Genomic DNA, 17,763 nt, shown 5'->3' with positions numbered 1-17,763 from the left:
ATCACTTAATGGTTTGTGCTCATTCTTATTAGAATTCATTACATTCCTCTCTTTGACTACAAGTGCAATCCTGTAGGTCACTGACAAGAGGGCGCTTAAAAAAAAAACATGATTTAAGTATCTGGTACTAAGAATAAATGAGAAATTAATTTCATAATAAATATCGTAACTACAAAAGAATAAAAAGTAAAATTTGCCTGAGGAAAACATACCTGAACTGTATGTACATAAAATTGACTTAAAATATAAATGATTAAGTGAAAGAAAATTGCAAAGTTTATCTGAAAATACATAATTATAAGGGTATATTTTAATATATCCTGTCAGGAAATGAAATGCACAATAATATTTGTTAGCATTGGACAGCTTAGAAAACAGTTAATAATATATTTCCATGAAAGAACTATAGAAGCATTCCTGTAACAAAAAAATATACATAGTTTAATCACATACAATCAAACAAAATTGAAAACACTGAGGTATTACATTGAGCTCCAAGAAACAAGAAAAACTCAGTCTCCTGACAGGAGAAAGGTTCTTATTCTCACATGGAAAGACCAAGTGAAGGCAGCCAGTGAACACTGCAGTAGAGAAAAAACTCCCATGTCATTCTTTTTGATTACACCATTGCAGATGTCATGGTGAATCAGGAAAACATACTCACTAGGACTGTTAACAGTACAAGGTGTTTCCTACACAAATCAGACCTTATATGGATATAATCTAGAGAAGAGGGGAATCAAAGAATACTCCCAATCACGACAATCTGATTAGTTTCCTGGTGGACAAGAGACCCTGGAGAAGCTGGATTTTTGATGTGGATCTTGGGAAGACATCAGTTGAAACCAGAGCTCTCAGAAAAATTGATATCATACAGTTATTTGTGGTTTTGAGGATACTCTTGACTGGAAGGGCAAAAAATATGGAAAATGGGCTGGAAGATGGTATACCTGAAGCTCCTGTGCATCTGTCTCTCTATATGTAAAATCTGACTACTGCCTTCCTCACTTCTGCCTTCCAAATCTCATGCAAGTCAGATGGATTCTAACAAGGAACCACAAAAGGGATGAGTTCTGGAAAATCTAGTTCCTAACATTACCTACAGGGGGAATAACTCCAGCTCTAGATTTTGTTGTCCTATCAGGCCTCTCTTCTTAATTCAAAGTCTATTCACCAAATTATAGTCAGAAGGAAGGACATAAAGCAAAGACCCAAATATGAAAATAATAATTCACATGGAAACTATATTCTTTTATAAGTGAGGCATACATAAATATTTATTCAACTGTTTATTAGTATGGAAGACGGAAAAAGGCTCTTATACTCTTCACCCCCAAAAAGGAGCTTTGTCGGTAAGAAAGATAAATATATATTCTGGACTAGGATATCCAAGAACTGCCACAAGGCCATTAGGAAAATCCAAATACCAAACTGTCATTTTTCAGTGGCCCCTTAACACAGAACAAATAAAACATTATAAAACAATGTTAACCTAATTGCATTATTAGAAATATGCTTCAATTCACCTATGATCCAACAGGTTTCAAACAGGAAAGAGAAAATATTATTAACTGATTTAAAGAAAAAGCACTACCTATTAATCTTATGTACTGCTGTGGAAACATATGACTTATAAAATCATCTCACCTTGTATTCATTTCTGAGAGTAATTACTAGAAATCCACCATCCAATGGTGCACTCTAAGAAAAGAGGCTTGATAAAGACAACATATTTACAACTTTAATAACAACTCTTTCCTATTTTCTGGAATGTTATACATAGATTAGTTTCCGTCAAGCTTTCTCATGTTACTTACATTTATATTCTTTTTCACATGTAAAGATGTGGGCTCACTGAAATCTTTCCCAGGCTGTTTAACTCAAGAGTTTTTGTCCAGTGAGTCCTTTCATCCTTTCAGAACTGGGATGACAAGGCTTTCCAACATTCTTTACACTTATATGGTGTCTCTCCAGTGTGTGTTCTCACACGTCTTCAAATGGTTTGTGACAAATGAAGGGTTTACCACATTCCCTCCACTCTGATCTTTTGCACATCTTCAAAAAAAAAAAACTCTGATAACATCTGAAGGCTTTTCCACATTCCTTACAGTCACAGGGTTTCTCTTCACTATGAGCTCTTTTGCGCGTTTCTAATGAAGTGTAATCTCTGCAGGATTTACCACACTGCTTACAAGGTTTCTCTTCTATGGGAGTCCTTTCATGTGTTTTCAAGCTTTGAAAATATCTGAAGGCTTTCCCGTCTTGTTTACACTGACAGGCTTTCTCTCCAGTGTGGCTTCTTTCATGTTTTCAAAGTGAAGTTGATCAACTAAAGGCTTTTCCATATTCCTATTCACAGAATTTCTTCTCAGTATGAACTCTTTTGTGCTTTTGGAAGGAAGTGTAATATCTGAAAGCTCTACCACATTGTTCACATTCATAGGGTTTCTCTCCAGTGTGCAGTCTCATGTGTACTCTTAAGGTCTGGTGATGGGAGAGGGCTTTCCCACATTCCTTGCATTCATAGGGTTTCTCTCCAGTATGAGTTCTTCCATGTGACTGTAAGGAATTGTAATAACTGAAGGCTTTACCACATTGTTCACATTCGAAGGGTTTCCCTCCAGTATGAATTTGTTTGTGTTTGTGAAAGGAAGGGTAGTATCTGAAGGCTTTACCACATTGTTTACATTCATAGGGTTTCTCTCCAGTGTGCAGTCTCATGTGTATTTTTAAGGTTTGGTGATGGGAGAGGGCCTTCCCACATTCCTTGCATTCATAGGGTTTCTCTCCAGTATGAGTTCTTCTGTGTGATTGTAAGGAATTATAGTAACTGAAGGCTTTACCACATTGTTTACATTCATAGGGTTTCTCTCCAGTGTGAATCCTTTGATGTATTCGAAAAGAACTAGGAGAAATGAAGGCTCTCTCACATTCCTTACATTTATAAGGTCCATCTCCAGTGTGAGTGATCATGTGTGCTCGAAGGCTTGAGAGACCTCTGAAGGCTCTCCCACATTCCTTACATTCATAAGGCTTTTCCCCAGTATGAATTCTTTCATGTTTTCGAAAAGAACTGGGACAACTGAAGGCTTTACCACACTGCTTACATTCATAGGGTTTCTCTCCTGTATGAGTCCTTTCATGTGTTCGAAAAGTATGATAATATCTAAGGAATTTCCCACATTGTTTACACTGATAGGGTTTCTCTTCACTGTGAGTTGTTTCATGTGTTCGCAATGAAGAGGAACAATTAAAAGCTTTCCCGCATTCCTTACATGTATATGGAGCATCTCCAGTGTGTGTTACCATGTGTCTTCGAAACGCTGTGCTCCACATGAAAGCTTCCCCACATTCCTTACATTCATAGGGTTTTTCTCCTGTGTGAATCCTTTCATGTGTTTGAAAGGATGCGCGGGAATGGAACGCTTTTCCACATTCCTTACATTTATATTTTTTCTCTCGATTGTGATTTTTTTCATGCGTCTCCAAAAACTGGAGATAGCTAAAGGCTTTACCACATTCCTTACATTTATATGGCTTCTCTCCATGTTTCTGATACTCATATGGTTTACGTTCAGTGTGACAGCTCATGTGTCTCTTAAGGGATGAATGACGCGTAAAGATTTTTCCACATATACTGCATTCACGTGGTTTCACTCCAGTAGTTTTCTTTTTCAGATTGAGATTTGGAATAAGGCTGAAGTTTTCTCCACATTGACTACCCTCTTTACTTTCACAGAGTCTCTCTACCACATGACTTCTGTAAAAAACAAGGAGTATATTATCAATGAGGTCTTTATTAACAATTTTATACTCAATAGTAGGATATTTGAAGTACATTTTTATCACTTATAGCAATAGTGTAGGTTTTATGCCTTGTCTGAATTGTTTCAAGTTAAATATAAGAAATGCTCTTGCAATCATCAAAACAGTGACATTCATATAGAGTTTATCTATAGTGTTGAACTATTTTGCAAACACTGAACATCTATGTCATATAAGAAAGTAATTTTGGTGAAAATTTTCTAAGAATAACTAAATTTGGAGCATGCATTATTTCTTTTATTTCCTTCTTTTAAAACTGCATAACATAACAGGATATTCACATGAGGCACTATTTTATATTGTGAGTGTGACTTACCTTAGTTTTCTCCCCTGGTTTTTGTACTGATCTTCAATGTCATGATCTTCCCATTTTTCTCCTAAATTGCAGACCAAGAAAAATGATTCCAAGATATTAGAAGTTATAGAAAAACTATCTAAGTCCATTGTTGGCTGTGACCATGCCTAGTTTATTTAGCAACATCCTGCATTTCCACATTCAACATCTTGGAACAATGTTAATGAGCAAGAGACATGTGTTCTCTAATTGACAAAGTAAAGGTAAGTTGTCATCCTCACCTACTGAGGCCAGGTTCCTCAACGTTTCCCGCATCACATCTCTGTAGAGTTTCTTCTGTGAAGGATCCAGTAAAGCCCACTCCTCCAGGGTGAAGCTCACAGCCACATCCTCAAAGGTCACTGAGTCCTAAAACATCCCAGATATGTGTATAGTAGGATGTGTGAGACTAACAGAACTGGACATCTGTACACCATTTATACGAAGGTTATGTATGATTCTGTCATCTCCAAACATTTATTCTATGACTTGGTCATCAGAAACTTACTCTCTGTCCACACTTCCTAATAAGTTTAACAGCATCGTGAAAACATGCAAATTATTTACACAGTTTTATTGTGATTTCGTCACATCTTATTTCTCTCTAATTGCAGGGTCCACAGCATGTTGGGAAATGACAGAAATGCTACACACATGAAACAAATATCATTTTAAGATCATGGATTCCTCGTGAGGAAAACTCTTTCCTTGCCCTTCTTATTACCCACCATTTACAGCACACCATGAACCAAAGGGTCAAATCTGCATAAGATTTTACTAAATAAAAACATAGTGAAAACTAAAAGCTTTTACTTCTATTCCTATCACCAAACATGAGAATCCAGAACACCTGTAGAAATCCAGCTTTTAATAAGGTCCAGCTGGCTATTTCGTCCCTAAGTACTCCAGGCCTTTAGAAGTAGTGTGGTATGATGTAGCTGGTGGAATGAAAATATCCTTGTCAGGAAGTATTGCTTTTAACTTGTGTAATACTTACCACAGGCTCAGTTTTCCCTTTCTCTCTCTGGTTTGATGGACTAGAAAGTTATTTGGAACTTAGAGTTCAGATACTAGGAAGAAGATGTCACAACTTAGACCACAAAGTCCCTATACTTGTGCACCTTGGGGCTGCTTAGAGGCACACAAAGTGCTGTAGTATGCCAGAAGAGCTCTTTATGGCAGAACCAGAACACTGGGCCCTGTGCCTTGTTGACCTTGAGGAACAGCTGCAGACTACAAGTGTGTTCACTGAAAATCACAATGGATTCATGGCTAATTTGCCCATAAAATATATGAAGGATTCAGCAGTGCTTTTCTCCAAACAACTCTAAAATCTCCATTTTCAAACAGCAGGAAGAAGTGTTTCCCGACCAGCCATTCTAGAGGTTCTTCTCCCAATTTCTCTAATTCCCAAGCTCCTTTCTGGTCTACAGAAGTATGATGGCTTGACCACTGAGCATACGAATTCCTTAGTTGATGACACCACATACTACCAATAGTGAATGAAAGGGTTTACTTCCATAATTGAGGTCTCTGGGGAAAGTAAGGCATACTTCTCCAGCTGCCATGAAATGGCTTGAGAGAGAAACAAAAGGTGCCTGGACTTTTTTTTTTTAATTGAGGTTAGGGGGTGGGTTTAGGTGAGGGTTCACACACAAGAACAGGATCTTATGAGGACTGACTGTTTTGCTACTGCCAAAGGAAGGAGCACCAAGGCACTCATCACTTTGTATAGATGTGGGTCAAAGAGAAATGAGGGGGGATGAGACTTTAAGGTTATCAGCAGCCAGTCATCAAAAACCGGAGTCAGAGAACTCTGGTTTCTCGTTTTGGATGCCATCATTCCCAACCACATAGAAAAAAGTGAAAACACTTGAAATCAACAACTCTTCTTAGTTCCATCAGAGCTCTGAAGTCACAGGAAACCACTGGTTTCAAAATTGGGAAACAGAAAATAAAGATACAAAGCCTATACTGAAAACAATCTATTTCACCAGAAGCTAGTTCAAAGACAAAAAAGAGCAAACAATGCAGAACACAATATCCATGAACTGTAGGACAATGACAGAATGTTTAAAATACACACAATGGAAATACCTGAAGGAAAAGAAAGACAGAAAGGAACAGAAGAAATAAGTGAAATAATAATAACAGATTTTTTTCAAAAATTAATCATTGATGGCAAACCACAGATCCAGGAAGCTCAGAGAACACAAAATGAAAATGCTGAAAAATGTACACCCACGATGCAGTGGTTAAGAATCTGCCTGCCAGTGCAGGGGACACGGGTTCAAGCCCTGGTCCAGGAAGATCCCATATGCTGCGGAGCAACTAAGCCCGTGCACCACAACTACTGAAGCCTGAGTGCCTAGAGCCCGTGCTCTGCAACTAGAGAAGCCACTGCAATGAGAAGCCCACGCACCGCAACGAAGAGTAGCCCCCACTCGCCACAGCTAGAGAAAGCCCACACAGAGCAACAAAGACCCAATGCAGCAAAAAAATAAATAAAATTAATTTAAAAAAAAGCACACCCAAGTATATCATATGCAAACTGAAGAAAAAGAATATATTGAAAAGAGCTAGCAGAAGAAACACCTTAGTGAGCTGAGAAAAAAAGATTAAAAAATTTTTTTATTTTATTGAAGTATAGTTGATTTACAATGTTGTGTTTTTTTTTAAAGACTAGTCCTTTGTTTTATAAATTTATTTATTTATTTTTTCTGTGTTGGGTCTTCATTTCTGTGCAAGGGCTTTCTCTAGTTGTGGCAAGCGGGGGCCACTCTTCATCGCGGTGCGTGGGCCTCTCACTATCATAGCCTCTCTTGTTGTGGAGCACAGGCTCCAGACAAGAAGACTCAGTAGTTGTGGTTCACGGGCCTAGTTGCTCCGCGGCATGTGGGATCCTTCCCAGACCAGGGCTCGAACCCGTGTCCCCTGCATTAGCAGGCAGATTCTCAACCACTGTGCCACCAGGGAAGCCCAATGTTGTGGTTTAAAATATATATATATATATTTATTATTTATTTTATTTATTTACTTATTTAGGCTGCACCGGGTTTTAGCTGTGGCATGCATGATCTAGTTCCCTGACAAGGGATCAAACCCGAGACACCTGCATTGGGAGCTCACAGTCTTACCCACTGGACCACCAGGGAAGTCCCTACAATGTTGTGTTAATTTCTGCTGTACAGCAAAGTGAATCAGTTATACATATATATTCTTTTTCATATTCCTTTCCATTATGGTTTATTACAGGATATTGACCATAGTTCTGTGCTATACAGTAGGACCTTGTTGTTTATCCATTCTATATATAATAGTTTGCATCTGCTAATCCCAAACTCCCAATCCATCCGTACCCCACTCCCTCTTGGTAGCACTAGTCTGTTCTCTATATCTGTGAGTCTGTTTCTGTTTCGTAGATAAGTTCATTTGTGTCATATTTTAGGTTCCACATATAAGTGATATCATATGGTATTTGTCTTTCTCGTTCTGACTTACTTCACTTAGTATGATAATCTTTAGGTCCATCCATGTTGCTGCACATGGCATTATTTTATTCTTTTTTATGACTGAGTAGTATTTCTGTTTGTTTTTTTGGTATGTGTGTGTGTATATATATATATGTATGTATGTGTATATATATATATATATATATACACCAATCTTCTTCATTCATCTATTGATGGACATTTAGATTGTGAATAGTGGCTTGGCTATTGTGAATAGTGCTGCTATGAACATAGGGGTGCATGTATCTTTTCTAATTATAGTTTTGTCTATATGTCCAGGACTGGGATTGCTGGCTCATATGGCAACTTTATTTTTAGTTTTTTAAGGAACCTCCATACTGTTTTCCATAGTGGCTGTATCAATTTACATTCCCACCAACAGTGTAGGAGGGTTCCCTTTTCTCCACACCCTTTCCAGCATTTGTTATTTGTAGACTCTTTAATGATGGCCATTCTGACCAGTGTCAGGTGGTACCTAATTGTAGTTTTGATTTGCATAGAGAAAAAAAGACTTGAATTAAATCAGACTTGTTTTCAGAAACAACACAAGGAAGAAGAGAGTGGAGTGAAATACTGTATAGGCAGGCGTACTTCATTTCACTGTGCTTCACTGTATTGTACTTTGCAGATTTTGTGTATTTTACATATTAAAAGTTTGTGGCAACCCTACATTGCCAGATGATAGTTAACACTTTTTAGCAATAAAGTTTTAAAATTGAGCTATGTAGATTGTTTTTTAGATATAATGCTATTGCATACTTAATAGACTACAATATAGTATAAACATAACTTTTATATACACTGGGAAACCAAAAATAAGTGTGACTCACTTTATTGTGGTGGTCCTGAACAGAAGCCCCAATCTCTGAGGTATCCCTGTATTTAAAGTTTTGGGGGAAAAAAAAACACTCTCTTGGGACTTCCCTGGTGGTGCAGTGGTTAAGAATCTGCCTGCCAATGCAGGGGACATGGGTTTGAGCCCTGGTCCGGGAGGATCCCATATGCCATGGAGCGACTAAGCCCATGCACCACAACTACTGAGCCTGCGCTCTAGAGCCCGCGAGCCACAATTACTGGGCCCGTGTGCCACAACTAATGAAGCCCGCACATCTAGAGCCCATGCTCCACAACAAGAGAGGCCACTGCAATGAGAAACCTGTGCACCACAACGAGGGGTAGCCCCTACTTGCTGCAACTAGAGAAGCCCACACGCAGCAACGAAGACCCAACATAGTGAACAATAAATAAATAAAATAAATAAATTTTAAAAAAGAAAGAATAAAGTATGGTTCTTTAAAAAAAAGACCCAAAACTCTTAGTTTTCAAATCCCAAAGCTAGTCCTTTGAAAATATTAATTTAATAAAATTGATAAACATCTAATCAAGACAACTGAGAAAAGAAGAAAAACGGAAATTACTAAATCAGAAATAAAAGGAGGAGGAAATAACCATGAAAAAAGATTTGACAACATCCAACATCCATTTATGATAACAAACTAGAAATTGAGCGGAAGGCTCTCTTAAAAAAGAACAACTACACAACACCTGTAGGTAAGATCATACTGAGTCGTGAGACGCTGGATGCTTTACTGTTAAGAGGGGAATAGGGCAAGGAAGTTTCCTTTCACTGCTCCTATTAAACAATGTACTGGAAGGCCTAGCCAATGCAGTAAGGTAAGAAAAAGAAATAAAAGGTATACATAGTGGGAAACAACAAATAAAACTTTGTTCCTTATGATACAATTGTTTATGCAAAACATCTGATAGCATCCACAACAACAGAGATAACCCCTGGAATTAGTAACAGTGTATAGCAAGGTTGAAGGATACACAAGTCAATTGGTTTCCTATAGACCCAAGCAAATACAGTCAATTGATCTTTGACAAAGGAGTAAAGGCAATTCAACAGAAAAAGTAAAGTCTTTTCAACAGTGCTATAAATAATGGATATTCACATAGAAACACACATGAGCATAAACAAAATGAAAGTCGACACACACCTTACACCTTTCACAAAAATTAACTTAAAACAAATCATATATCTAAATGTAAAATGAAAAAGCAAAAACATTCTAGAAGATAACATATGAGAAACTACAGGTGACCTTGGTTTCGGTAATAAATTTTTCAATAAGACACACACACAAAAATCCCCAAGAGAAAAAATGCTAAGTTTCACTTCATTAAAATGAAAAACTCCCGTTCTGGAAAAAGTGTTTAGAGAATGAAAAGGCAAGTCACACACCAGGAGAAAATCCTTTGTAAAACACTTATCTGATAAATGACTGATACCCAAAACAACTAAAGAACTCTTAAAGTACAACAATAAGATTACAGATACTCCAAATAAAAATGGGCAAAAGATGTGAACAGACAAGTCACCAAAGAAAGACAGATGGAAAATAAGGAATTTGAAAACATGCTCAACATACATCACTGGGGGATTACAAATAAAACAATGAGCTATCACTACATACTTATTAAACGCCAAAAATTTTGAAACACTCAGAACACCAGCCATTGGTGAAGACGTGAAGCTATAGATAATCCTTATTCATTGTTGGTGGGAATGAAATTTGATATGCCTGTATTGGAAGACAGAATTTTCTGTCAAAACTAAATACACTCTTACTTCTCATACTAAGATCCAACAATCACACTTGTTGGTATTGACCTAAATGAGTTGAACTCACGATCTCACATTTTCACAAAACCCTACATATGAATGTTTGTAGGAACTTTATTCATACTTGGCAAGGGTTAAGAGTTAAGCAAGATATCTTTCAAGAGTCAAATGGATAAATCAGTGGTATATCCTTACAATGAAACACTGTTCAGTGATAAAAGGAAATGAGGTATCAAGCCATGAAAACACATGGAGGAACCTTAAAAGTATACTGCTAAGTGAAAGAAGCCAATCTCACAAGGCCACACACTGTATGATTCCAAGTGAATAACACTCTGGAAAAGACAAAACTATGGGCCAGTAAAAAGACCTCAGGCTGTGAAGGATTTGAGGGTTGGAGGGAGGGATGAATGAATAGGTGGGGCATAAAAGATGTTTAGGGAAGTGAAACTACTGTATGTGATACAGAAATGAAGGACACAGGTCATTAAACATTTGCCAAACCCACAGATCTTATAATGCAGAGTCAATGCTAATGTAAACCATGCAATTTACTGTATCAGTGTTTGCTGAGCAATTTTAACAAATGTACCAGTTAAACAAGAAGTAAAAAATAGTGCAAACTGTGGACGCAGAGGGGTTATGTGGAAATTCTCTATACTTTCTGTAAACCTAAAACTACCCTAAAACAACTGAAGTGTATTAGAAAAAAAACAGATGAAGACAAACGAATTACAATTCACCCCTGATTTGACTGACTGATGACTGAAACAGGACACCTTTCATTCAACTGACTTGAACTTATTCAATAAGGCAGTATGGTGCTCCATGAGCCTGAGACCAGTAAGAGAGGTAAAACTTCCACTGAATGCCATGTTGAAGAGAACTGCACTGCATATTCTGAGAAGTGCCATGGTTACTATCAATAGTGTCTAGAACTCCAACATGGATGAGGATTGTTCTGGCAAGACCGTGTGTTCTGGACCTAGGGCATGTTAGACGAGATTTACCTTGATTTATATTTTTGGTATCTCTTGAGTTCAAAGGTTCCTAAAATTCTTCTACCACAAAGGGGCAACTCTTAGACAATCGTCCAAAAGTCTGTGAATACAAGTAGATGAGGCCAGTTTTGGTCAGTAGTAAGACGACTGCCTGATGTTTGGTTTGTGTGACCCTGGGGTTTGGTCATTCATCAGGGATATCACAATTAAGGGATGAAGAGCAGCAACTCTCCACAGAGCTCATCATGTAGGAATGCATATTGTCATCCTTAAAGTCTGTGCACTCCCAAAAGCTGTGCATTCTGTCAATCCCAGGGAAGCCTCCATCTGGGGAAGTGGTGACCTTTTCCAACACCAAAGCAACTTTCAAGGGACTGAATAGGGAAGAGGCCACCCTCCTGCAGGAGGCATAGGCCAGGACAAGTTTGACTCCATCATGTCACATGGAGGTGTTGGTAGGCATGCCGACCCGATGGGGTGCTATTTCCAAGGTTAAAGGCATAATGGGCAGCTCAGCAGAGGATCGCATGCTCAGCACTTGTGAGAGCCTCTATTTTCAACAGAGCCCGGTACATGGTGATAATTGAAGTTCTAAGGCAGTTCCTTGCACCAGAAGCCTATAGATAACTTAAGGCCATCATGGGTAATTCCAGGAGGCATTAGCCTCTATACTGAGGGAGACTCCAAAGGAACTAACAGGAATGCCTGTTGTATGGCCATTTAAACATAGTCCAGAGTCTTCTGTAGTAGAGTTGCCCTCAAGGTAGGGGCCAATTTCCAAGTAATAGTAAAAATGGGCTCAAGTAAAATTCATAAATAAGGAATATGCTGTCTCCCCAACACCAAAAGAACCTACTAGATCTTGTAGGTGCTGAGAGGGATTACAGATATTTCTTCACATTGTCAGGGAGGGAAAAGCTGTCTAATTACCAAAAAACATTCAGAAACTTAACCAAGGGCCTCACATATGTGTGGGGTCAATGGCCCATACACTTTTCGCAAGCTCCTTTTTTCAGTAATTTTATGTTCTGAATGAATGAGAAATGAATGTCCTCAGAGGAGGATGTCGTTAGCGTGATGTCATACCTGTGCTCCTGGAACAAAGTGCATGCAGTTCAGATCTTCCTGCAGAGACTGTGGGATGGCCAAGCTGCTGAGGTTCCCTGAGGGTAACCAGGTAAACGTGTATCATGTCCCTTCAGAGGTGAAGGCAACTGCAGCTGAGAGGGTGTTGAAATAGGCACTGAACGGAACAGACTTATCAAATCTGTGAGAGCAGGGTATTTACCAGCCGCTGATTGGATGGAGTAAGTAATTTCCATAATGTTGGAGACTAGGAATAAGGGCTAATTTGATGCAACCACAACTCGGGTTGCTGTAATCCACTATGAGGTGTCATTCATCCTTTCCAGGTTTAAGGGCAGACCAAATAAGGCTATTAAAGAAGAAAATTGGCGGTAAACACTTCTCCCTAAATACATTTCTTATAATGGTTTTCAATAATTCAAGGCCTTGTTTAATTTAAATCAGGCCATATTAACTAATTTAACTGATAGTTAAGGTCTCTCTCTGGGGTCTCATTTTGTCTAGCCAATTTGGAAGTAGAAGACAATTTAATTTTACTTAATGAACCATGGGTCCAGAGCTTTCCTGCTCACTATGGGATATTTTGGGACAATGGGCGATATGACTATGAGAAATTTAGGCAACATGAGAGTTCTGCTGCTGAAGGCAAATTATACCTATTTGTCCTTTATATTATATTCAGTAATTCTTCCTAAGATGATGAGGTAAATTGTTTAAACTTAGTGGGATCCCCAGGTATACCTGTAATTTGAAACCTAGTTTGATTAATTACATGAAGTTTTGTGAATTAGTGCAGTACAGGAGATGTTAATATTAAATCAAACCCATATTATAGAGGACCAAAAGCTAAGCAGGCCCCTTCCATCTTTTGCTATGCAAATTTTTTAGCATAATTGCAAATTATGCAAAAATGCAAATTTTTTTCACAGTTGAGTGAAATTGTGTTCTTTATTTCAGTACCTTTCTTCTCTTGTTCCCTCCCTCCAGTTCTTCCTTGTTTTGCATCTTAGGTCACTAGATATACTCTGGGGGAGAGGGTGTCCTCTCTTCTCTTGTATTGATAATTTTTTTCCTCCAGAGAGCCTCACTACAGTGCCATCAGGGTCAGAGGCCTCCTTCATGATAACTGGTTACTTTATAGAAATTAAGCACCACATGCCGCGGAGCGGCTAGGCCCGTGAGCCATGGCCGCTGAACCTGCGCGTCCGGAACCTGTTGCCCCCGCAACGGGAGAGGCCACAACAGTGGGAGGCCCGAAAAGAACAAACCCAGGTAAGAGAAACACGCATTCGCACTAGCTTCTTTTTATATAAAGAAACATTAACAGGATGATCAAGAAGTAATCAAAAACTGGTATTTTGAGAGTGGGTGGAGTAAGAGTACAGGAGTGGAGGCGGATATGTAGGTAGGGAGTCTTCTTAAGTTTCTTATTTTAGGAATATTTTTTAACCCTCTTGTGCATCATTTATTTAAAATCAGGAGAGAAATTGATATGCGTCATATTTTCCCATGCTTAATCATTATTTTAAATTAATTTTTGTTTTTTAAAATTAATTTTAACTTTTCTACATAGGAAATCACTCCAAGATTTAATCCTTTAAATGCTAACAGATATAAAACTGTACACCGTCAAAGATTTACAAATCCCCTTCTAACTGAAAGGACAAGAACATTATAGTTTGTCCCTCCACTACATTTCACGCTGGGGATATTTTCAAGAATGAGTGGCATAATGAAAAATATTAGGGGTTTGCAATTAAACCCTGAAATAGACTAGGAATTTAAAAGATGTATATAAGCTTTAAGGTGTTTTCTTCATATCAACAGAAATATAATATCATATATTATATCTTCATATCAACAGAAATTATAATTTTTTCCTCACATCCATTAAAATAAGACTTTATTTGCTTTAGGAATAGCATGACCTTTTTAAATGTCAAAGTTCCCTAGGGACAGGAGAGCATTATGCTAAATGAAATAAGTCAGAGAAAGATAAATACTTAATAACTGTAAATGGAGTATAACCTTTAAAAATTGTATAATAAATAAATAAATTTTTTTAATGGAAAAAGCACCTGAGCACTTAAATACACCCATCTCATGTTGAAGTTCTTTTTTTTTTTTCAAATGGATGCTTCTTTTATTTATTTATTTATTTGTTTGTTTATTTATTTTTGCGGTACGCGGGCCTCTCACTGTTGTGGCCTTTCCCGTTGTGGAGCACAGGCTCCGGAAGCACAGGCTCAGCAGCCATGGCTCACGCGCCTAGCCGCTCCGCGGCATGTGGGATCTTCCCGGACCAGGGCACGAACCTGTGTCCCCTGCATCGGCAGGCGGACTCTCAACCACTGCGCCACCAGGGAAGCCCCTGAAGTTCTTTTGTCTAAATGGAACAAAATTCTAATTGGTTCCACAATTTTCTTGCTTTACTCACATCGTATCTCTCAATCAACGTACACACTAAAAGCCCCAAAGCTAATGGAAACTAGAGTCAAAGAACTGCAATCTTCAGTTGAGAAAGAAATCCAAAGAAAGAAACACATATTTGAAATGACTGTGTGATTTTGAGGATTCCAGTATTTATGTGAAAAATTTAACAATTTTTGCAAAGTACTTGGAAATTGATATTGGCTTATTAAACCTCCTTAAGGTAGAATTTTAAAGCTTTGTACGCATTGGAACTCTACCTGGTTTTGGACCAACCCCAGAACAAAACAGAGCCACCTCTTACACACACACACACACATACACACACACACACACACACACACACACACACACACACACACGACTGCAATAAACCTGGAGAACTTGTATGAGGGAACTCACCTTAAAAGGAGAAATTGTATAGTTTTTAAAATTGTATAAAATAAAATCGTTTGCTCTGCTATAAACCACCATTAAAAATCACAGTGTTTCAATTTGGTACTCAAATACCATTTTTGGATTAAAAATTGTCACGGAAGTAATAAATGATTCCAACAACAACAACAACAAAAGAAACACAAATACTGGAATCAACACAGATAAGCAGCCTTCTAGCTACAGTTCAGAAGAAAAACCCACTTTCAGAAAGATGACCAAATTCCCAGACTTGGGGTCTAAGATATAACCCCTAGAGTGGGTTAGTCGCTGGAGAAGGAGGGTAGGGACAGCTGAGGAGCCACATGAATGAATTCTGGGAGCTCACACGCCCTCCCTCGTCCTGTAAGCATGGAAGTGCTACCTACACTAGGTTCTAGTCTCACAAGTGAGGAAACTCTCAGCCTCATTCAGTTTAAGGTTCTGACCCAAATTTATAAACCCTTTGTCCACAAGACAGAGGATGTGATCGTAACAGACTCTCTCAATGTGCACAAATTACACTGAGTGCACCTACACTGTGGATGTACAACTCAAACATGACGTCTAGAAATGTCTAGGCCTATGGAACCACAACTACAACCTCAGAAAGGGAATCAATCCCACCTCCTTGCAGGTGCACCCCCAGCTTTCCAGGGCTCTGTAGCTTCTCTCAGCATAAGTCTCCTTCTGTGATGGGTGTAAGCAGGTAGGACACCTGCAGGGGAAGCTCCCCAGGAAGAACAACTGGGCCTGCAAGTCCTTCTCTTTACAGGCTCAAGGAAGCGTGGATCACTGACTATAGGCCTCTGCTCTGCACTGGAGTTGCTTTGGAACATGGTTGATGTTTTAACTGACACAAACCTGGTGTTTGAACAATCCAGCAAAATAATTTAAACCCATCGTTTATGTGGAAAGGAGATAAGAAAATTGTAAGCCACTGTTACTAGTTCAACCAGAAAACACAAAATAGCTACTCGTTTCAGAAGAAAAGATGTCAGTTAATGATTATTTCCAAAGCAAGAAACCGGTTTGAAAATAATAAATCGCACTTGAACACTTGGTCTGCAAGTCTCAGCAGACAGCACACAATCTGAGAATTTCATTTGAAATCACCCAAAAGTAAAGAATAGTCCTCAGAAACTTACTACACACGCTTGGGGGAAGAAAAAAAGCAAAACAAGAATTTGTAAATGGAATGTAATCCTGGAATATTTTATTTTTTCTGAGATTCACCACTTCTGCTTCTTTGGAAATATTTTATACTACTGTCTTTGAAACTGTATTGATTAAATACATTTTATCTGATTGAAAAACGATGCTTAAATACATGAATAAATCTTTTAAAGGTGACAATCCCAGGGAGGGCCAACGCTGACAGCACATATCACCCAGGAAAGTTTTAAAGAGGAACCTCCACCCATAGGATGTCTGTGCCCAGGAATGAGGCTGGGAGGAGAGGCACAAGGATTTTGAACAACCTAATTCCAGGTTATTCTTTGCTTTCTTCTCATGGAAAACACCCACAGACAAAAGTAAACTGAAAAAAAGGGCCATCCAGGGCTCTGGGGGAAAATGATAAAGTTAAAATACTGGGTCTGTTTGAAAGGTACCACGGAGGACAAATAGTTGATAATGATGCTGTGAATCAGAGAAGGAAAGATGGCTTTGGGAATGTGGGGTGGATTGTGAAAATTTAGGGGTTTATTACCAGCCCTAGAAAGAACTAGGCTGAGGGGACAGGGTCGTGGACTTGAGACTCTGCTACCCAAATAATTGGAAAACTCAAAGAGAAAACGGGTGCCCCCTGGGAGAAAGTAAGGACTGGGGACCCCCCAGACCACAGCTCCTCTCACGCACGAACCACGGAGACCGAGTCACGATGGTCCCCTGATGACCCTCCCGGTGGTCACCACACAATCTGGGGCGGACGTGGGGCTGCGGGGCCGGGGCCGAAGCCGCGGCTTGCAGTGACGGGACAGGACACCGGGGTCCCGGCTGCCGGCCCCGCCCCCACGCGGCAGGACGGAGGGGACCGAGGTCCGAGCGGCGCCACTCGCGTCCTCAAGACTCCGGAGTTGACAGCGGGGAGGCCCGGTACCATCACAGCTGGTTCGGATCAATTCCAACCAACGCCTCCTTCCCTCCCGCTCCAACTCCGCACCCGGGTAACCCACACTCACCATTTCTAGGTTTCCTGGGTCTCTCTGAATCCTTCCTACGACTCCCACGACCACCGCAGGTCACAGCGCGACAGACTCTGAGGTACTGCCACCTCCGTCATTGAAGGATAGGAAACCGGATCGCTAGCCTGGCCTGAGGGAGTGAAAACGCCCGAGCTAGAGCAGTGCGTCGCCCCACCCACCTGCCCAAGCGGCGCCCCTGATTGGACAGTTTGCAAGGCCGCATCCCCCAGTGCTTGAGTGACAGCTGGGCGGGAGGACGTGTGACTCTTGGAAACTAGCTTCCGCCCCGCCCCTGCCCCGACCCGTGCTGAGGGCAGCGGGTGGGGCGGAAACCTGACCCAGCCTGATT

The 17,763-nt window shown here is 39.6% G+C and overlaps 1 protein-coding gene across 1 annotated transcript; it reads right to left on the bottom strand.

The window, feature by feature from the left end:
• Positions 1 to 330: 330 nt before the first annotated feature.
• LOC307183606 (uncharacterized protein) lies at positions 331 to 17,540 on the bottom strand. The gene is made up of 4 exons (XM_079916327.1): positions 17,412 to 17,540; positions 4,402 to 4,528; positions 4,142 to 4,202; positions 331 to 3,760 (listed from the first exon to the last, which is right to left on the bottom strand). Exons 1-4 carry the CDS (start codon positions 17,412 to 17,414, stop codon positions 2,350 to 2,352), a joined length of 1,602 nt encoding a protein of 533 aa, XP_079772453.1. The 5' UTR covers positions 17,415 to 17,540; the 3' UTR covers positions 331 to 2,349.
• Positions 17,541 to 17,763: the final 223 nt, after the last annotated feature.

Source organism: Stenella coeruleoalba (assembly GCF_951394435.1).
Source record: "Stenella coeruleoalba genome assembly, chromosome: 3".
Taxonomy (NCBI): domain Eukaryota; kingdom Metazoa; phylum Chordata; class Mammalia; order Artiodactyla; family Delphinidae; genus Stenella; species Stenella coeruleoalba.
Note: the sequence above shows the minus strand (reverse complement) of the source record. Positions and strands in the feature narration are given on the sequence as shown.